We start from the raw sequence: 21,677 nt of genomic DNA on the forward strand, positions 1-21,677 counted from the left end.
CGGTATCTCCCATCAACTCACTCTTTTTCCTTCTCTCTTTTCACAGTTTCACACTTTCAATTCAGAGGCTAACAGTCTCACACCACATTTCTCTTCACACTCACACACTCTTCATTTCTTCTCTCATCCCACGCACACATATATTACAGTGGCAGTTGCCTAGGTGGCTTGGCCTCAGGGTCGGCCCTGCAAAAAAGGGTCAAAAATGCATTATTTTATTCAAACAATTGGAAACAAATAGTGACATAATATAATTATCTTTTTAAAAATGAATGTATATATAAAAATTGTGAATGTAAATAGCGATACCCTAATGTTTCTTGGATTGAACTTTTAACATAATCGATAAGGAGGTAAACAGCACAATTTGCTTTCCGCAGCACAAACAAACGAATTATTGAAGGAAAAAGTATTCCTAGTTGGGAGATACTAGACAATATAATAGGTCCTTTTGCGCACACGATGGATGGGGTGTTCATAACTGGAACAACATTATAACAAGTGCTTATTCAACTTCAGATATTATCACCAATAACTTATTGAAATGTGTTTTGAAAGGTCCATACCAACTTTACAGAGGAATTTAAAATTTAATCAGGCTACTTGCATAGTTTTCTTTACAAATTGTTTAACAGACACTGTGATGATATACATTTTGGCTATGATTTGAATTAATTTAAAATTTAGCCCCCGTTTTCTAGATATAAAAATGGGTGGAATAGTATTTTTTTTTTTTTTAAATGAGTGATTAAAAAAGAAGAATGTTTTTTTTCGATTTATGTGTAATATTATTTTGAAGAAGATTGTGTTGTTAAAAATAAGATAGAAAAAAATGGAATGTAATGTAATGGGAGCCACCTATTTTTTTCATTTTTTCTGTCACTTATTTTTCACTGCACAATCTTCCATAAAATAATATTAATATATTATACGTAAATCGAAAATTTTTCATTCTTTTTCAACCATACGTTATTAAAAAAAATACTATTCCAAAAATTAAAATTTGGAAAAAATGGTAGCCAAACGAAGGTTTAATAATGTTACTTGTACAGTTTTCTTTACAAATTATTTGACGGACATTGATGTGTCATGTATTTTTACTCTTGATTTAAATTTCATTTATTCAAAAGGGTTAAATGCATGACACTTCAATATCTATCAACAAATTTGCACAAACACAGCTCAATTGTTTAAAATTTAAGAAAATAGGACGTGGCACATTTAAAGAAATGAAGAATCATGAAGCGGGAACGTGGACTTTTTTAGAAATGCCACGAATTGGTCAAACCAAATATTTTCAATTTGCTGTGGTTTCACATTTTCACCCAATGAATCCCACCACCGTCCCTGCATATGGCCACGTACTCATCTACACGTGGCTTGTCTTGATAGCATGAAAGATCCCCAAACAAATATGGATAATAGTGAGGGACAACTCTTTTATCCAATAAGGTTATCTGTCTGGATTTGGGTAATGGAAACTTTCAGGTACGTTTACTAGTGCGCAAAATGCAGTGGGCATGAATTTCATTTCATATCCTTTATTTACGCAGCGTTTACGTGTCGTCTCCAATTTTCACTTTTCTTCTTTAAGACCTCCATTATTGTGGGTCTTTATATATCCGTTCCATCTCCGAATGAATCAGATATTTCTGGAGTTAATTTCTGCAGTAGGTTTTGAGTCTTTTCTTTGCAATTCTATTCAAATATGGCCTTGTCTTCTTGCTTTCTCAACTCTCAATTCTCAATCAAGGTATGATTTTTTTTTACTTACATTATTGTGTATGTGTTTTTTGAATTCGTGCCCATTTGAATTGATGTGTATCTGGATCAGTTTCTTTATATGGGAATTCTTGATTAGTTCCTTTTTCTAATGTATTTACCCTTTGCGATTCTTGAATGTGGGTTTTAATTCTAGTATTAAATTATCTTAAACTCGTGTGAACTTTGACACGGGGGGAACATTTGCATTACAAAATTTACTTCAATTTTCAAATGCAGCCACTTTCAATTGTTGATTTCATGCAGGACTTAAGCTTTCACTTTTAGCATATTAAAGTTGATGCTGGAATCAGATGTGCCCCTTGTTGATGCCACTATAAAGAGAAATTGGGGGAAAATGATGTTTTGAATAGTGATTTTTTCCCCTTTCTCTTTTTAAAGAATGTGGGGTTACAAAATGGGAAAAAATTTTGGTTTACATGCAAAATATTTTATTATGTAAATTTGTGGTGAAAATGAGTATAAAAAATAAAGAGTTTTAATTCAAAGAGAGTCAAATAGGGGGTACATGTTCTTCGTTAAATCACTTCATATATGCAACTTTGTTAAACTAGCTTCACTTCCACACTTCTTCACCTCTTTCCGTCTAAATTTTGCTAGGGACTTTTCATTCTGAAATGATTTTGCCCGAGATTTGTTTGCTTTGAGTAGATGTTATTATAATCAAAGTAACTTTTATACATGGGCTGGTAATTTTATCCACTAGCTACACGATTACTGTTAATCTCTACTATGCTCAAAAATTGGGAAAGACAAAGTTAATAAATCTTGATTTTTGTGCTAAGCTTCTAGTTTCAACCTATGATTTAACTTCTGCGATACATAATATGCCCTAAACAGTTTTAGGTCTACCTCTTGTAGATTGACCGCTCCGGATTGGGCTCCAAAACTTTGAGTAACTTCCAAACTAGCCAAAAATGTGCCTTTGCTCTTAAAAGCATCAACACGGAAATGTTCGGTCAACAAGTTGTGGGAATGGGCATCAAGCAAGGCATTGGATGGAGTTTTCTAGGAGGATCAAGAATCATCAGTAGACCAACTCTTGGAGGAAATGTTCTGTGTAAAAAACGTTCAGCGGTATATGCTTCATGTAATTATTCACATTTCTTTGTTCTCTTTCATGCTTTACCTTCTTTTCTAAATAGAATTTTAAGTATTCATGTGTTTCTGGTATGTTTGGGACTCGGCATCTCAGCTTTTTAAATTATCAGGTGCTTCTCTTCTGAGGGCACAGAACATTGGGGGAAATGTGGTTTTGTTGTTCAGAATTTTATGCTCTGATGATCCTGTATTAGAAACTAAGAAACCGTAAATATTAAAAAACAATTAAGAAAATAAATATTAAATTTTCAAATGGATCAGCTTCAATGAAAAAAGTAGAGCTCATTAATGTAGCTTGGGTAATACAACATATTATTAATTTTTATTGTTATTCACTCTTTAAAGATGTTTCTTCATATGGTTTTAAACTACTTTCTTCAAGTACTCCATTCCACCCTGGAACTGAAAGGTTGAAGCTTGTCAATGCATGGTTCCCTACTTTGTATTTCTACTTTTGGGTGCTTTCATTATGTTGTGAATGAGAACAGAGCTGAAGTCTGAAGGAAATGACAGAGCAAGAAGAGAGCTATTTTTGAATCAAACCATAAAGAAAAGATTCAAAATAACCGTAGGAATGAACTCCAAAACATTAAGTTCATTTGCTTGTGCAAGGAAAATCTATATGTATGAAGATCCACAATAATGGAGAGATTAATCAAGATTTCCAATTCTTTTCCATTATTGTTGAGAATCAAAGAACCCCAACAATTTTAATGGAGGATTTGATTATTTGCCTTTTGTTAGTTCTTTCTTCCTAATGCATCAGGCTAAATTGTTCCTCATTTTTTTAAAGACATTTTGTGTTCTCATTTTCTTCACCATTTTGTCAGGTGTGAGGGCATGTTTTTTCTTGAAGGAAAATGTGTACAATGCATTCTCTTGGATCTTAATGTGCTTACTCTTTGTCGCTTGATAACTGAAAAATTGCATGCTTAAATTTTTTCATGGATCTTGAAGTAGAATATAGTAATGCTCTCTGTTTTTTTTTTCAAAAAGAAAAGTTATGTGTGAATACTGACGTGCAGGGTTGCCAAGTGCTCAGATTGCTAGTGGTGCTTTTACATTGGGAACAGCTGCTGTTCTTCCATTTTACACGTTCATGGTTGTAGCACCAAGAGCTGAGTTTGTAAGTCAACTATTTTGGATCTCAATTCATTAACTTTTATTCTGTATTCCTGTTCTTATTTCGATTGTTACTATTTGACTACAACTTTAGTGAAGTTTTCTGTTGTTTTCCATTTGTAAACTGCAATGGAATTGTAGTTCACCTAGTTTCTTCATTTTCTTCAAATGACCAACTGATAGTAGTGTGATAATGTTTGGTCCATTCTGATATCTACGCGAGACACGATATGATACTAATGTTCTAACCCATCCATTTGCTGGCAGTGATGAACTTTGTCACGTCAATATATATCCAGGGAAAGCATACAGAAAAGAACTATCTTTTCTTTTATATTAGAATTTTCTATCATATTAGATTAGTTAATGATTCCGGTAGCATAATTCTCTAAAACTTGAGCTTTGCCTTGTGTCAAATATTGATCTAATATGCTTTCTTTTTTTCAATATGCAGACAAAGAAAATGATGGAAAATGGCATACCATATATTGTTCTTGGAATTTTATACGCTTATCTACTCTGCCTATCCTGGACACCTGATACGATTCAGCTGATGTTTGCGAGTAAATACTGGCTGCCAGAGGTGCGTAATCGTAGGCAAGAATTCTGTTAAAAGGATAGTTTGGGACCATAAAATTTTGCTTATTTCACGTATGATTTTTCAGCTGCCTGGTATAGCTAAGATGTTCTCCAGTGAGATGACATTGGCTTCTGCATGGATTCACTTACTGGCTGTAGATCTTTTCGCTGCAAGGTCTCTCTCTCTCTCTAAATATTGCACTCATAGACGCACATTTTTCTGAGGGGGATGGGGTGCTTGGGGTTTTGTTTGAAGAATCTTTAACGCTTGCCTCTTTCTATTCAACCAGACAGGTTTATTATGATGGACTTGAGAACAATGTAGAGACCCGGCATTCAGTTTCTCTCTGTCTGCTATTTTGTCCCATTGGAATTGTTAGTCATTTCATCACCAAAGCTCTAACCAACCATACAGATATAACAGAGGGGATTCAGTGATGAAGAAACAGTTTACATTGATTTCGATGTGGAGATGAAATTTTCATGTAATTGTCAAGAGTTGAGATTTTTCATCTACTATAACTAGTTTATGAATATTTAGTTAGTTACCGAATCAATTCTCAGTAGTGGGATATGCAATCTTTCTTTTTTTCTTTCGTTTTTTTGGTGATCTATTTTTCAGAGATGTTGGTACACTATTGAGTTCTACACCTCAAGATAAATGGAAAAGTTAATCATACATATTTCCTTCAAATAAAAATTCATTGAAGCACACAATACTAGATAGGATTCCATGATATTTTAGCTCTTTCTTCTCTCTAATAATGTCTTAGTGCTATCCAATGCTTTGTACCAAACATTCCATCAGCATCTAGCACGTGGAAATTATTTGGATGATCATTTCACTGTGATATAGATCAGAATCAGATGTGAAGAGCATGGAAATGTAACAGTTTTAATAGTTAATATATTGTAATTATGTATCTGATTTTGCTCTGTTGGACTATTTCCTGTGCGTCAATGCAGTTCTGATTTTCTTCAGCTTTACAACAACGTCTCTCATGTCGGGTCTCTCGTCTGGCGATTCTTTGGAGCATAGCAAGCCAACATGAATGGTTGGCACGAGCAACTCTTCAATCTGGTTTTGATTCTTTATTATTGGGGCACTTGCCCCTTCTTTTATGAAATCAATATCGATAAAGAGATTTGAATCCAAAATCTCTGCCAGTGCGCTTGGAAATGATCTATTTATCCATTGATGCAAGTTCAAGTCTCCTGTAAACATATCGTCTGTTGGCCTCTTCTTTGTGAATATCTCGAGGAGCAAAATCCCAAAACTATAAACATCAACCCTGGGAGATAAATGCCCATCTAAACCATATTCTGCACAATAAACTCTCATAAGACATTTTCAAAAAAATAGATTTCTTATTTTATTAAAGGAGAAGCAAGGAGTTTCAATGGTTGATTTGCATACCTGGAGCTATATATCCCATAGTTCCTAAAGTCTCGGTTTGTGCGAGCTGGTTTGGGGTCAAAATTTTTGCGATTCCAAAATCTGATACACGAGCTGTCATATCCTCGTCGAGAAGCACATTGCTTGGTTTTAGATCACAATGCACAATTGGCACCATGTACTCATGATGTAGATACTCCATGGCAAGTGCTACATCAATCAGAATATCCAGTCTTTCGACTGGGTTTGAGTAATTGTTTTGGGAGTACAACCACTTATCTAAGCTCCCATTTGACATGTATTCTAGTACCATGGCTTTGAAGTCCACATTTGAGCAAGTGGAGATGATTTTGACTAAATTTCTGTGTCTCACATTACTCAGAACTTCACATTCTGTGTCAAAGTTTTTAAGAGCCTTTGCAAAATGTAGATTGAAAACCTTGATTGCTGCTATAGTACCATCAGAAAGTTCACCTTTATAAACCATGCAAGAACTACCACTTCCCAGAACGTTAGACTCGCTGAAGTTTTCAGTTGCCCGTAAAAGTTCATTATAGGTGATGATCCGATGTCCCATCCAGGGAGAATCTGTTCGAGTAGAATTCTTCGAGTGTTTTTTTCTCAAGAAACTGATCCACACCAGGAGGCATATTACAAGAAGCAAAACTACTGCAACAATGGGGACAGTTATTGTAAGGACAAGGGACAATCTTCTCTTTCTTGAGCTTCTTCCAGAGTGAGCTGGACACGAAGGAAATTTTAAGCTGGGACCTCCACAGAGGTTTGTGTTTCCCATCAAAGATTGGTAAGTGATATTTTTGAATACTCCTTTGTCTGGAATATTTCCTTCTAACCTATTGAAAGAAATATTGAGAAACTTGAGATCTTTTAGTGACTCGAGGGATTCAGGAATATTACCTGAGAGAGCATTTGAAGATAGATCTAAGAATTCAAGAACTATTAGATTGCTCAAAGTATCCGGAATGAAACCTCGGAAATTATTTTTAGACATATCAAGTGAGAGTAGCATCTGAAGGAACCCTATAGAGTTGGGAATTTCACCCGAGAAATTGTTAGAAGAGAGGTCTATGATGTTGAGTGCTTTTAAGTTTCCCACCTCTGTAGGAATGGAACCATCTAGAAGATTTTTTGACAAGTTCAGACCTCCAATCTTCACCAATTTCCACAACCCTATAGGTACAGTAGAGGAAAAATTGTTATCAGCGAAAGACACCTCTCTCAATTCTGTTAGATTTTCAATATAAGTCGGAATTGATCCTGAAAATTTGTTCTCTCCCAAATGCAATATCCCTAAAACTTTTATGTTACAGACTTCAGCAGGAATGGTTCCTTTCAACTTGTTACCAGTCAGATACAGTCTTTCCAAGTTTTGCAGTCCACCAAGCGACGATGGTATTTCCCCTACTAGACCATTGTTGGATAACCCCAAGAAAAACAAACTACTCAAGTTTCCGAGTTCATGTGGAATGCTACCCTTAATTTCACAGGATATGACTGTAAAGACTTTGAGAGTGCTCGATAGATTACCTATAGAGCCTGGTATAATACCGTTTAAAGGATTAGTTTCGAGGATCAAGTATTGCAGGTTCCTACACTTGACCAACGAATCCAAAAAGTCAAGATAAGTGGATCCGGGATTGTTCACTAATGAATTGACTTGTAGGTTTAGATGCTCGAGGTCTACCAGGTTTCCTAGCATCTGAGGAATTTGCCCGCTGAAGCTATTGTTTGCAACCTCCAGAGAGACAAGCTTTGTGGCATTGCATATTGAAGAGGGTATTTCTCCATGGAACTGATTGTGTGACAAGAAAATTTCTTGAAGATTAGGAAGCCATTTGCCAATATCAGGAGGAAGATTCCCACTGAGGTAATTATGTCTGGTTTTCAGAATTTCAAGTGATGAAATATTGAAGAGACTATATGGGACGTTACCTGATATTTGATTGTATTCGAATTCGAACCACTGCAAGTTGAGAAGCCCGCCAAATTCATTCGGTATATCTCCTCTTAGGTCATTCTCAGTGAAAAACAGGTGAGTAAGTTTAGAAGAATTAGACAAAGACACTGGTATTTTACCAGTAATCCTGTTGCTGTCCAGGAAAAGCCTCTCCAAATTTGGAACCCGATCTCCTAAATCCTCCGGGAGTTCCCCAGAAAGCCCGATCACAGAAATGTCAACTATTTGTAACTTTAAGATGTTAAAGATCGGAGGAGGTATTGAACCAACAAAGCTGTTACCCCGAAGAGCAAGTAGTTTCAGACTATCAAGATTTCCGAGTTCTCCAGGTATATCACCTTCCAAGTCATTTTCTTCCAGATACAAGTACTCCAGCTTCGAAAAGTTGCCTAGTGATGACGGAATGCTGCCTGTAAGATTGTTGTGATCAAGGGCCAAGTATTCAAGATTTCTTAAAAGGCCAAGCTCCACCGGTATGCTTCCAGCTACGAAATTATACGAGAAATCCAGCCGTTCAAGATTCTGACACCGGCTCAAATTAGCTGGAATGCTGCCCTGGAGAGAATTTTTTGTTGTGTTAAGAATTTTCACTTGCTGCAAGAGTCCCAATTCACTTGGCAACACACCTTCCAACTTGTTATTACTGAGATCTAATGCAACAAGTTGAGTCATATTGGCAACACACGAAGAAATTGTTCCCTGCAGAGCCAATCCTGGAAGCTGCAAACCTGTGATTCTTTCATTCAAGCATGTGATACCAAACCAATTGCAGAAATGAGTTCTTGAACTCCAGTTTGTGGATAAAATATTATCAGGTTCTACTAAAAGTTTGGATTTGAAAGCCATTAAAGCTGCATAATCACTGATATTGATTTGAACTGCTAAGAAGGATGGAAAAATGAAAATCAAGAAACAAAAGGCTGTAAATTTCAGGGTTTTCAGCATGGTGGGATTACTAACAAGATTCGAGTGGATTTTCAAATTCTTGATCATTTATACTGCAACAGGGATGGGATCATGGAACAGATTAATACAATAATGTTTGCTCACGAGCAGGGTTGGTAGATGCTGTAATGAAGGTATTATCCCAGTTTAAGTATAGGTTTATAACATACGCCACCCACCCAATCTCCTTCAGATCTATAAATAAATTATGTGAGTCCATAAATAGTTCACAGTAGATGGCCGTCAATACCCTCTATCAGAAAATTAAATGCCGCTGAATTTGAAGCTTCTGGGATTTGTCTAAGCACCTATCTGATAAGAATTAAAATTCATATTTTAAATTTAGTCAAAACACGTGTGAGACTTTTGGTACTGCGGGGTCCATAATTAAAATTCTTCACATTCATAAAGATTTTTTATTTTTTATTTTCCTGAAATAACGGAAGTCAGAGCTTTCTCACCCAGAATACTGCTCAAGTAGAATCATACGCATTACGGGCACTTCAATGATGCTCGAGCAAAACTCAAGTCCTCCAAGGACGGTAGGTTTCAATAATTTGTGGTAAAATAAAAATAATAATAAGTTTTAGGGGATGTCCTCAATTGAGATTGTAGTGAATTTTAAAAATCATTATAAATTAAGGTATCTTTAATTGAGATTTTGTTGGATTTTAATTAAATTCATTAAAATTTAGGTGTCCCCAATTGAAATTTTAATGAAATCCTTTAAAATTTAGGTATCTTCAATAATTAGTGAATTTATAAAGATTTTATTAATAAAAGGATTTTAAAATATTTGGATGGATTTCAAACTTAAAAATAGATATAAGTAAATCTTTTGAAATTTCACCATATTTGATGAGATTCTTATGAAATTTGTAAGAATCCATTTAAATCCACCAAATTCATTAGAATTCATAATCATTTAAAATTTATTAAAATTTTAGTTGAGAACACCCCTGTTAATCTTTCAACCCTTTAATTTTCAGTTTTAACAAAATTAAAAAATCCTTAATGTATAGTGTAACTTGTGTATAAATTGGATTTAATTCCATGAATGTGAGGGGTTAAAATTTGCCCTATAAAACGGATTGATTTTATACAACATAAGATGAATCGCAACTTGGAAGATAAACACTCTTTACAACTCTTACTATGTAATACCTAATTTAAAACAAGTAAAAAAAATATAATATTGGTAAAAAATGTCAAGCTATGGAAAAAATAAAATGATCATAAAAAAAATATATATGCAAAAGGAAAAGGGTCAGGCGGTTTAATCAATTTATACAAATCCATTTTCATTATATATATATATATATATATACACACACACACACACACACACACACACACACACACACACACACATCCATTTGTCCCACAAAAACACAAACGACACATTGAGAGAAAACGAGAGCAGGGAGAAAAATGAAGGAAAAAGAGGAAGGAAAAAAAAAGAAGAAGATGAAGAAGAAAAAAAAGAAAAATTTCACCAATGTGCTTGAAAATAAGTGGTTTATACTATTAGGCTTGAATTCCTCAATTTTAAAAGGTAAATAAAAAGTTACTTTTGTCAAATTATGTTTAATTTTATAGTTGTTAGATTGTTAGATTAAATTCAATTCTATTGAAAGGGGTCAAGTATAATAAACTATGAAATTGAGTAAAGTAAAAGAAAAACTAGTTTTAGTGATTAAAGAAACTTTAGAGATCGCCTAAACGTGAAATGATTAAGTTTGGGAATCGCCTATTTAATTATTGAAATTACTTAAAATAGATAATTGTTGATTTAAAAATTATATCATATTTCAAGCGATGATACGAATATCGAGACAGCTTACCAACCGAGTTGATTTTGCGAACATAGTGCTGTGAGTGGAAAAATATAAATATTTTTAAAATATTTATAAATTAAGTATATTATCAAGGTATGTGCAATTATGTGAATTATTTGCTCCATTATGTGATCACAATGAAAGTTTCTGTTATTATGATCCATGCGGAATTTCAAGGATTATTTATGATATTGAGAATTGGTATGTGAGATATGTGATATTGAGATCGACCAGAAAAATATCTGTGATTATATACTTCTTCTAGTTCATAGATGGGCATTGGCCGTGTTCTATACTACATTGAGGGGTCTTGAACCGAGGATAAAGGGGTCCGACCGTGTACATATAGTTCACCGAGGGGCCTTGACCGTGTTCTAAAATTGATTATGAGAGGTCTTGAGACTCGCTTTTCGTTCACGGAGAGGGCCAAAGGCCCATAACGAAAGTTCTTAATCTAAGGAGCGGATTACAGATTTTAGTCAGAGGGTACATTTTTGGTAGATTTTTCAGTACATTCGATGTGATGAGATTATAGCATAATTACCAGCTTATGTTTATATCATGACTTGAGATGATATTTTACCACGTTATGTGAATGTCTTACGTTTTGACTATAATTATATTATGTTATCTTGCGAACTATTCAATGATATAAACTCGATTTTCAATAAAAATGTAAAATTTAAAAAGTATAATCATTCTGAACTTCTCCACTCACTGAGTTATCAACTCGTATATTTTTCCATTATTTTTTTCACAGGTAGCAATTGATTCTTTTTAGTTGGAAGAGTCTAATGATTTCAAATTGAGAACCACACGACATGTTGAGTGTTATAACTCATATTAATGAAGCACAAAGTAAATATTTTGGACCCATCGCATTATGTTTTATATAAGCATTTGATTTTGTTGCATTTTTTTAAAATAATTCATAGTCAGTTTTGGTGATAGAATTGACATCTAGTCATCATATATCATTGGCGCGCGTCACGTTTCGAGTCCACTAGGGTGATTCGAAACGAGTCGTGTCATACTATATTTCTATATTTTGGTAATTTGATGTGCGGCTCGTTCACTTATCTCCCTATGGACGTTTCCATAGAAGGTGAGCCACATGGATTTTATATTGGAGCCGTGTAGTGCCGAAAAAATCCGTACGAAGGGGAGGCAACACGACTTTATAATAACGTTTTCAACGTGACTCTCAATACTTACTTTTCTAACATTCTTCTTATTTTTATATTATTGTTGAATTATGTCTATATCATTTAGTCAATTATGCTAATTGATAATAAATTTACACACAAATCACCCAATTTTTTCAACAATCTAAAGTCGTCTTGATGATTTGTGTGTAGACAATTATTGATAGGTAAAGTCATTGTTTATGTTTTACTTGTCAACTTATTATAAAAGACCTACACCCTTAGCTTATTAGAAGATGTGTCCGTTAGAGGAAAATAAACTATTGGTATCATCTGTGCACTACATGTGGTGCATTGACTGGTATAACATCCCTCTGCATCTGTTATCAATCTATTGAATTTCTACAAGGTTGTCCATAAACCAAATTGTTAGCCTGTGGTTCCCTACCCAGTGCCTACTTATTATTTAATTAAATATGGCTTGCTTTAAGGGGTTGTGACTATGAAATTCTCGGGTACAAGTTTCAAAGAAAAAATAATAAATAAATAAATAAATAATAATAATAATAATAATTACATAAACTCCTACAGTATATTTTCATTGTACTGACAGTTACTACTGTTATTATTTCAATCACATTCTTAATTGTCAGTTCTTTAAATGTTGATTGGCCATTGCTTTGATTATTTCCGATGTTGTAGCCCTATTTTACAAGCTGGGTTGTGAGATTAATAGATTAACACCCCAGGAGAGAAATGAAGTCCTTATAAACTCATTTTATCTATAATATTAAATTCTCTTTAAACAATAGCCACTCATATTTAACAGACACAAGAGGTCCCTTAATTAGAGTATTCCATACTTTTTATTGCAATTTCTAACTGAAAATGAGATGATTGTTCAAATATGAATAATAGAATTCTTGTTGAAAGAAATGGGGAGTTTTCTCAAGCATTTAAATTTTGTTGAGTTAGTTCTAATTGAGATACTCTAAGAATCTTCCCGGTTATAGGACAAAATGTGGTACATAAAGAAAAATGATACTTATTAGTTCCTATTTTCTTACACGTCCACCAGAGCCATAACATTTCGCAAAATCATTCAAAACTATATATACATGATAAATCCCTCAGAAAGCAAAATAAAATTACTCAAATTCATATTTAACTTCAAAAATGCTTTGATAAAAATATCATACCAGCACACACATACACTCTCTTTCTATGGGAAGAGAAAATTAAGTATATATCTAATTAGATGTTTACTTGAGTATTTTACTTGGAATAATTATGTTTAATGTGGAATTGATATTTGACAAAATTATTGTTCATTTTCTGGGCTTCTAATTTGAAAAAATATATATACACACACACCAGGACACATACACAATCTCTTTCTATGGGAAGAGAAAATTAAGTATATATCTAATTAGATGTTTACTTGGGTATTTTACTTGGAATAATTATGTTTTATGTGGAATTGATATTTGACAAAATGGTTAAAAGATCTAACTCTCAAATGTGTTTAATTAAACCTTTAAAAAAGATTTAATTGTAACTCATGTGAATAATAGTGATTTTATCATTATTCAATTCAGATACGTAACTCATATTTTGATGATGATGATGATGATGATGATAATAATAATATGATCAATTTGAGTTAAGTTTTGAAAGCTTTACATCTTAATAATTAAAATAACTAATTTGGCATTTAATTATTTATAATTTTATATGAGCCCCCATAATTTTAAGTTATTAAAATGAATGCGGTTGAAACGATGAATTTAGGTTATTTTCTATTTTTGCTAGAATTTTACGTGATATTGTTTAATTGAAAGTATATTTCTTTTGAGGAATATTTGATGTACTGTATTTGAAAATTAGTTTATAGTCTAATTAAAATTTGACACTATGTTTAGCTAATATGGAGTACAAAATTGCAAGCACTTTGTGTCACGCCCCTAACTGAAATACTTCGAAAAGTCGACCACCGCGTTATACGAGGTGTCCAACACTCAACCGAAGTAGTTCCGAAGTGACGCCACCATCAATATTGTCGAAGTGCGTTATCTGCTGAGCCAATCGAAGCGTCCCCGCACTTGAAGCCGAGGTGCAGTACATTCCAAGATTCTCTATCGGAAGACCTGCCGCCAATTTCAGAAAGAGATCTATGTCAAGATCCTTTCTGCCCTTAAGGTTCAATTGATTTGACGTCTTCATGAGCCTAGTTGATGTGACATATCAATTTTATGTCAACTCAACTCAGAAGAAGTAATTGCCTACCCACTCTATAAACGCGACTGATTGACGCCTATGAGTAGACACCTCACACCGTCAGATGCATATGCGTGTCTCACATCCAACGGTTCTCCTCACCTATAAATATCCAAGATTTGACAAGAGGCAAGGGTAATGAAACTCTTACAATATAGCTTTCCATAACAAGAAAATATATATTATCCTCCCCTTTATTTAGCAAAACCTTGGTATTGTTCCGACCATCTGAGGCTAACTTGACCATCAGAGTGTATGCGGCCGCCGCCACCTCCGTTGGTTCTGGCCATGTGTATCTGATTGTGCGTTGACTGTGCCCAGGGATGAACACGTGGAGTAACTATCGATTGGCCACGTTGAGGGTCCAATTTGTGATGTCAACAGATTGGCGCCGTCTGTGGGAAACTTCCCGTCCAAAGTTTTATGTTCTCCACCAGAGAAACCATCGAAAAACGATTGACTTACCCTAAAAATGGCACGTTTTTGAAAAAGAGCAAAATCGAGTTATAACTTAAGTTCTTGTCACCCTTGAAAAAGAAGATAAGATAAGTTACAACCATGAAGACGAGAACCCTATGAGAGAGGCCTCTGAAGAAAAGGTGCTCCGTAACAATGTTACTCACCAGAGACCCCATCACCGGCGTCGCCGAGGTGAAAGAACAGCCATGCTCACTGAAGGAATTACTCAAATAGCTACGGGCATGAGAAACATCACAGTTCAGAATATGGCGATGCATGAACTTCTCATGCAAGCCCGAGATCACCAGGGCTCTCAGATGCCCCAAGGATCATATCCAGTTCAAGAAATCCCAGCATCTCGTTCCCGAGGCCATGGGAGCCAACACAGAGAGCGCCCCCTCGAAAGAGAAGTGAGTGCTGAAGCTACATCCTATATGCAAGGGAGCCAGCCAGCAGAACCACAATTGGGGGACAATTTCGCTCAGGAATATGAAGCATAAGATCAGTCAACGTCTTCGACCGAATAGGGCAGGACCCTAGTAATAGAGTCCACTCAGTGTGAAGATCAGTTCGGTAAGAACATGAGCAAGAACAAGCACCTCCTCCTCCTAGAAATAGGAAGGAGAGAAGGGGCTTAGTTGATTAGGGGAGTCGAGGAGAAGCACCTCCCCTTCCCCAGAACATTCAAGATTATGAAGGGTCAGATGGGCCTTGTCGATCCTATGAAATTGACGGTGATGATGATAACTTCCCTTTCTCAAGTAAAATTCGAAGTTTCCCAATGCCTACGAATTTTATGCCCCCTAAGATCCCCAAGTATGAAGGAAAGAGAGATTCGGAGAAGCACCTCACCAAGTATATGATGCAAATGAACCTCAGAGAAGCCTCGCCTGCTTTGAAGTGCAGAGCTTTCCACTTAACTTTAAGCGGAGCTACTGAAGTATGCTACAGCAGACTTCCCCCCCTCCCTCCCCCGCCCCTGAGCATTAGGAGTTAGCCGAATCTGAAGAAGACATTCTTGAACCAGTACCTCTCAAGCAGAGAATGAGAGGCCCCGATGCAATCTCTGCAAGATATGAGGCAGACCCCTGGAGAGAAGCTGAAAAGCTATCTTGCCAAATTTACAGACGAAATCGCGTATTGCGAGCAGTTCACTGACAGAGAAGCCCTTTCAGCCTTGAAAGGCGGCCTCAACATGAACACTCTGTTCTGGAAAGATGTGCGCAGCAAAAATCCCATCACTTATGACGAGCTGGTAGAAATGATGAGAGTTGAGATTGTCAGTGAAGAGATGATTGATCCCAGAAATCATGCAGCGCAGGGATTCCCTCTGCCTCAGAGGCAGGTAGGTCGAGGACCAACAGCACACATTGTCACTCAACAATGGACTCAAGCAGGTCATATGATAGCTACTACCTCCGGACAGGCACTGGCTTCTGCCACGCTAAATGCAGTTCCGGTGTTGGCATACGAGAATTTCTCTGGCAGAGCAGGGCTATCTGGAAGAATGGATAGTAGTAAGAAGAAGAAGCGGTCAAACAGGCCTTTGGAAGGGGCAATGTTTTGTACTTTCCACCAACTCTATGGGCATGACACCAACGAGTACAGAGACGCTAATCGACACCTGGATCGAAGCGACCCACATCCCTCCCGGAAGAAAAAATATCCTCGCAGACCCGCCTCCCCGAACAGGAGGGAGAGAAGGCATAGAGAGCAGTCACCCCAAAGAAGAGAATCAAGGGACCGAGGATAGTCCAGACAGAGAGATCAGGCCCCATTTTCAGGGAGCCAAGTCATCAGGGAGATCAACACGATCATTGGGGGACCTCACATCGATGGAAACACCAGGAACGGCCAAAGAAATTATACGAGGAAAGCAAAAGACCCGCCAATGCTGACCTACATTGTCAACGAGTCCCAAGCGACCAATAGGATGGCCCCAATCACCTTCTCCCAGGAAGATGCAGAAGGAGTTCACCACCCCCATTGTGACACATTGGTTGTGAGAGCTGTAGTGACAAGAAACAGGCTCAAACGCATGCTCGTCGACAATGGTAATTTGGTGAATATATTATTCGGTTCCACCTTCGACAAAATGTAAATTGAACATGGGTTGATCCCCATGACCAATCCACTGTTCGGATTTACTGGAGACAGCATCATTCCACGAGGCTGGATAACTCTATCCATCGAGATGGGTTCAGCTCCTCTAGTGGTCCAACACTTCATGGAATTCTTGGTAGTCGACCACAGATCGCCCTACCATGGAGTATTGGGAAGACCCGCCTTGAAAGATTTTTGGGCTATCACCTCCATGCATTACTTGTGTATGAAATTTCCGACTGAACATGGGATTACCACGGTACGAGGTGACCAGATGGGCTCCAGGGCATGTTACTTAAACTCTTTGCAAAAATCGGAGCCCCGAACTGTTAATGTGATCATAACTGAAGTTGCCACCGAACCCAATTTGGACATGGAAATGATCGACGCCCCTGAACGAGGGCATACCTCCGAACAGGAGGAAAACGTTGACATGGAAGAAGCCCCAGAGGAAGGGCACCCTCTTGATGAATTAGATCCCCGAATTATTGACTCCAAGCCAAATGCAACCCCAGTAGAAGTACTTGAGACCTTCGTCGCCAACCCAGAGGACCCCAGTCAGGTCCTACAAATAGGAAAGGCGCTGTCCCCCGGAGCAAAAGAAGAAATGATGAGCTTCCTGAAAAGGAACTTGGATGTCTTTGCTTGGAAGCATGAGGACATGGTGGGAATAGACCCAATGATCAGTTGCCATCATCATAAAATCAACCCCTTCTGTACCCCCACATAGGCAGAAAAAACGTGCTCTCAACCTGGAGCGGTACGAGGCACTCAAGGACGAAGTAGATAAACTTAGCCACAGCGGCTTCATTAGAGAAGTCATCTACCCGAAGTGGATATCCAACTCAGTCCTGGTGAAGAAGCCCAACGGAAGGTGGAGGATATGCGTAGACTTCACAAACTTAAATAAGGTATGCACTAAAGACAATTTTCCACTTCCAATGATAGACCAACTTGTGGATTCCACCGTTGGACATGAACTTTTAAGTTTCATGGATGCATACTCAGGGTATAACTAGATACCCATGTTCCGACCCAATGAGGAGGCTACGTCATTCATCATAGACAGGGGACTATACTGCTACAAAGTCATGCCCTTCGGATTGAAAAATGCTAGAGCTACATATCAAAGGTTGGTCAACATGATGTTTTTCGAACTCATTGGAAAAATCATGGAGGTCTACGTGGACGACATGCAAGTCAAAAGCTTTCAGGCTAACGAACACGTAAGTCACCTCGACCAAACCTTTCAGATACTTAGAAAATATAAAATGAAGTCGAACCCCCTCAAGTGCACCTTTGGAGTGGGTTCGAGTCAGTTCTTGGGATACATTGTAAACCAAAGAGAAATCGAAGCGAACCCAGTGAAAATAATGGCCTTGCTTGAAATGAGGTCACCTCAGAAACCAAAGGAGGTCCAAAACCTCAATGGTCGGATAGCAGCACTCAGTCGTTTCATCTCCAAGCCACAGATAAAAGCTTACCCTTCTTCAATGTGCTAAAGAAAGAAAAGAAGTTCCAATGGACTTCTGAATGCGAAGAAACCTTCCAAGCGCTGAAGAAGCACTTAGGAGAGGTACCCCTGTTGTCAAAACCTCAATCGGAAGAGCCACTATTGCTGTACTTGGCGGTTTTGGACGAGGCGATCAGCGCTGTCCTAGTCAGAGAAGAAAATGAGCACTAGTTACCGGTGTACTATATCAGCAAAGCACTCCTCTCAGCTGAAACACGCTACCCAGACATGGAGAAATTGGCACTCGTTTTCATCACAGCCTCAAGGAAATTGAGGTCGTACTTCTAGGCCCACTCAATTGAAGTCCTCACCAACTTCCCATTAAAGCAAGTTCTACAGAGAACGAACGCATCAGGACGCCTGCTAAAATGGGCAATCGAGCTTAGTGAGTTCGACATACTATTCCGACCTCGACATGCCATCAAGAGCCAGGCCCTTGCAGATTTTGTGGCATAGTTCGTCAAAGCCCCAGAAATAGAGGCGACAATGGAACCAACCGAGCCCCCAACGTGGAAACTATTCGTAGATGGATCCTCAGGAGAGGTCGGATCCAGGGCAGGGATCGTTTTGGAAAGCCCCGAAGGCCACAAGCTAAATTGCGCAGTAAGGTTCGACTTCAAAGCCTCGAACAACGTCGCTTAATATGAGGCCCTTCTAGCAGGTCTTAGATTGGCAAGGAAAATGCAGGTCAGAAGGCTCCTAGCGAGCAGCGATTATCAACTTGTAGTGAGTTAAGTCAATGGAAATTTCTCGGCCAAAGACAGTAACATGGTTGCATACTTGAAATTGGATCTGGACCTAGTTCCCCATTTTGAAAGATTCGAGCTGATTCAAGTCCCACGCCAGAGAATACTCATGCAGACGCCCTGTCAAAACTGACCAGCAGCAAGGATTCAGAGCTACTAAAGATTGTATCCATTGAACACTTATCGAAGCCCTCCATATCCGGAGGTGAAGAGGTGTTATGGATAGAAGGCACCCCATTATACATGCAGCCCATCATCGCCTATCTTAAGGAACAATCACTTCTAGCCTCCAGGAGCGAGGCAAAAAAGTTAAGAAGAAGGGCTGCACACTTCGTCCTACAAAAAAATGTTCTCTACAAAAGAGCCTTCACCTTGCCACTTCTCCTATGTGTAGGAGGCGAAGAGGTTATGTATATACTCAGGGAAGAATTTGTGGGAATCACTCCGAAGGAACCGCTCTGGCACACAAAATGCTCCGGCAATGCTACTTTTGGCCAACCCTGAAAAGGGATGCTTGCCAGTTTGTCCAGAAATGTGACAGGTGCCAGCGCTTCTCTAATATTCAAAGACAGAATTCTCAAAGCCTCTCCGTAGTGACTAGCCCTTGGCCGTTCGCCAAATGGGGTATCGACTTCATTGGTCCACTCCCAAAAGGAAGAGGAAGTGCGATTTTTGCCATTGTCGCCATCGACTATTTCACTAAGTGGGTCGAAGCTAAACCTCTTGCCAATATCACCGAGGCGAGTACTACAAAATTTGTCTGAAAGAACATCATCTACAGGTTTGGCATTCTCCACTCCTTGGTATCTGACAACGGGAGATAGTTCGACAACAAGAAAATGCAAAACTTATGTGACGAACTGGGCATAAAGAAAGATTTCTCGATGCCTCATCACCCACAAGCAAATGGGCAAGTTGAGGCAGTAAACAAAACAATCAAGCATACCCTGAAAATGAAGCTTGACACCTCGAAAGGGGCTTGGGTTGATGAGCTTCCACACGTCCTCTGGGCCATCAGAACAACTAGCCGAACAGCAACCGGGGAGACACCCTTCTCCATGACCTATGGAGCCGAGGCCATGAGCCCGATTGAAGTAGGAGTCCCATCGTACCACCGAGTACACTTCAATGAAATCAGTAACGACGAGACTCGAATGAGCGAACTCCACCTCCTTGAAGAAAGGAGGGATGCCTCCCATGTGAACTTGGCAAAGTATCATAGAAAGATGACCCGCTATTATAACTCCAAGGTCAGAAATCGGACTCTTCATCTAGGAGACCTCGTCCTTAGAAGGTTTCTCACAAATCACGGTCCCCATCCCAAGGCGGACGTACCCGATCAAGGAAACAAGTTCACCCATGATATAAATATTCATACTTGAACTTGGGGGGACCACTGTTACGCCCCTATCTGAAACACTTCGAAAAGTCTACCACCGCGTTATACGAGGTGTCCAACACCCAACCGAAGTGGTTCCAAAGTGACGCCACCACCAATATTGTTAAGTGCGTTATCTACTGAACCAATCGAAGCGTCCCCGCACCTGAAGCCGAGGCACAGTATATTCCAAGATTCTCTATTAGAAGACCCGCCGCCAATTTCAGAAAGATATCTATGTCAAGATTCTTTCTGCCCCTAAGGTTCAATTGATTTGAAGTCTCCATGATCCTAGTTGATGTGATGTATCAATTTTATGTCAACTCAACTCGGAAGAAGTAATTGTCCGCCCACTCTATAGATGCGGCTGATTGACGCCTATGAGCAGACGCCTCATACCGTCAGATGCAAACACGTGTCTCACATCCAACGGTTCTCCTCACCTATAAATACCCAAAGTTTGACAAGAGGCAGGGGTAATGAAACTCTTACAACATAGCTTTCCATAACAAGCAAATATATATTCTCCTCCCCTTTATTTAGCACAATCTTGGTATTGTTCCGACCACCTGAAGCTAACTTGACCGTCGGAGTGTATGCGGTGGCCACCACCTCCGTTGGTTCTGGCCGTGTGCATCTGACCGTGCGTTGACTGTGTGCAGAGAGGGATACTTGGAGTAGCTATTAGTTGGCCACGTTGAGGGTCCAATTTGCGAGGTCAACACTTTGTATTCAAGGTTTATTTAAAAAAAGAAGAAGGTTGAACCCCAACCTTGAGAGCTCTCACCGCCTCGTCCCTAGACCTTTGTGAGGGAGGTAAATCGCAGAATGTGCCCCAACAGGTCAGGGAACAGTAGCTGTCTGTACACTGCGCCTACAATGAGTCCAATTCCATGTCTCAGGAATTGAATCCCCACACTGCAACTGCCAGCAAGGAGTGAGATAACCTCACTCCTGTCCTTTGCACCATTAGACTATGCCCTAGGAGGGCATTCAAGGTTTATTTTATTACTATAAAGGCATGCTTACTTAGATTAATATTATTAAACCATATTTGATACTTTTATGGTTATACTAATTCTAATTCTTATTGTCTAATATTCTGTGATACATGAATATTATTGTGTTCAATTATGTTGTCCAAGTGGGAGTGTTTAACATCTTTGGAATGTGGGGGTATTAAAAATTTCAAATATATGTACCGCATCCATATTTAGTCATAATTACCATGAAATTGGCATTTTGAGCAAAGTGTACAGATTGAAGTTGAAAGATCTCAATGTTTGTATCTGTCCAACCATGATACTATAAGTTA

At 38.2% G+C, this 21,677-nt stretch overlaps 3 protein-coding genes across 4 annotated transcripts; 2 read left to right on the forward strand and 1 right to left on the reverse strand.

Annotated features, from left to right (window-relative positions):
- The first annotated feature begins 1,462 nt into the window (after window positions 1–1,462).
- Window positions 1,463–5,180, forward strand: LOC111401045 (protein ABA DEFICIENT 4, chloroplastic-like). 2 transcript variants are annotated; one of them, XM_023028576.1, is made up of 6 exons: window positions 1,463–1,753; window positions 2,644–2,872; window positions 3,909–4,009; window positions 4,460–4,588; window positions 4,671–4,759; window positions 4,875–5,180. In XM_023028576.1, exons 1-6 carry the CDS (start codon window positions 1,709–1,711, stop codon window positions 5,020–5,022), a joined length of 741 nt encoding a protein of 246 aa, XP_022884344.1. In that variant the 5' UTR covers window positions 1,463–1,708; the 3' UTR covers window positions 5,023–5,180. The 2 variants fall into 2 exon arrangements, with proteins under 2 accessions (XP_022884344.1, XP_022884345.1); XM_023028577.1 differs by having other exon boundaries at window positions 4,879–5,180.
- Window positions 5,181–5,182: 2 nt separating this feature from the next.
- On the reverse strand, window positions 5,183–9,198 carry LOC111401044 (probable LRR receptor-like serine/threonine-protein kinase At3g47570). Its single transcript, XM_023028575.1, has 2 exons — window positions 6,002–9,198; window positions 5,183–5,907 (listed from the first exon to the last, which is right to left on the reverse strand). The coding sequence occupies exons 1-2, from the start codon at window positions 8,949–8,951 to the stop codon at window positions 5,528–5,530; spliced, it is 3,330 nt and encodes a 1,109-aa protein (XP_022884343.1). The 5' UTR covers window positions 8,952–9,198; the 3' UTR covers window positions 5,183–5,527.
- A 7,618-nt stretch (window positions 9,199–16,816) lies between these two features.
- Window positions 16,817–18,694, forward strand: LOC111400228. Its single transcript, XM_023027655.1, has 4 exons — window positions 16,817–17,282; window positions 17,413–17,636; window positions 17,745–17,951; window positions 18,527–18,694. Exons 1-4 carry the CDS (start codon window positions 16,817–16,819, stop codon window positions 18,692–18,694), a joined length of 1,065 nt encoding a protein of 354 aa, XP_022883423.1.
- The last annotated feature ends 2,983 nt before the right edge of the window (window positions 18,695–21,677 follow it).

The sequence above is a fragment of the Olea europaea genome, chromosome 10 (genome assembly GCF_002742605.1).
Source record: "Olea europaea var. sylvestris chromosome 10, O_europaea_v1, whole genome shotgun sequence".
Taxonomy (NCBI): domain Eukaryota; kingdom Viridiplantae; phylum Streptophyta; class Magnoliopsida; order Lamiales; family Oleaceae; genus Olea; species Olea europaea.

Bases quoted from the DNA above. Each gene is read 5' to 3' on its own strand.
- LOC111401045 (XM_023028576.1), top strand. From the start codon at position 1,709: ATGGCCTTGTCTTCTTGCTTTCTCAACTCTCAATTCTCAATCAAG. The intron at 2,873-3,908 runs GTAATTATTCAC...ACTGACGTGCAG, and splicing joins TTCAGCGGTATATGCTTCAT to GGTTGCCAAGTGCTCAGATT. The intron at 4,589-4,670 runs GTGCGTAATCGT...ATGATTTTTCAG, and splicing joins GTAAATACTGGCTGCCAGAG to CTGCCTGGTATAGCTAAGAT.
- LOC111401044 (XM_023028575.1), bottom strand. From the start codon at position 8,951: ATGATCAAGAATTTGAAAATCCACTCGAATCTTGTTAGTAATCCCACC. The intron at 5,908-6,001 runs GTATGCAAATCA...TTTATTGTGCAG, and splicing joins TATGGGATATATAGCTCCAG to AATATGGTTTAGATGGGCAT.
- LOC111400228 (XM_023027655.1), top strand. From the start codon at position 16,817: ATGGGTTCAGCTCCTCTAGTGGTCCAACACTTCATGGAATTCTTGGTA. The intron at 17,283-17,412 runs GTCAGGTCCTAC...CCCAATGATCAG, and splicing joins CGCCAACCCAGAGGACCCCA to TTGCCATCATCATAAAATCA. The intron at 17,952-18,526 runs GTAAGTCACCTC...TCGTACTTCTAG, and splicing joins GCTTTCAGGCTAACGAACAC to GCCCACTCAATTGAAGTCCT.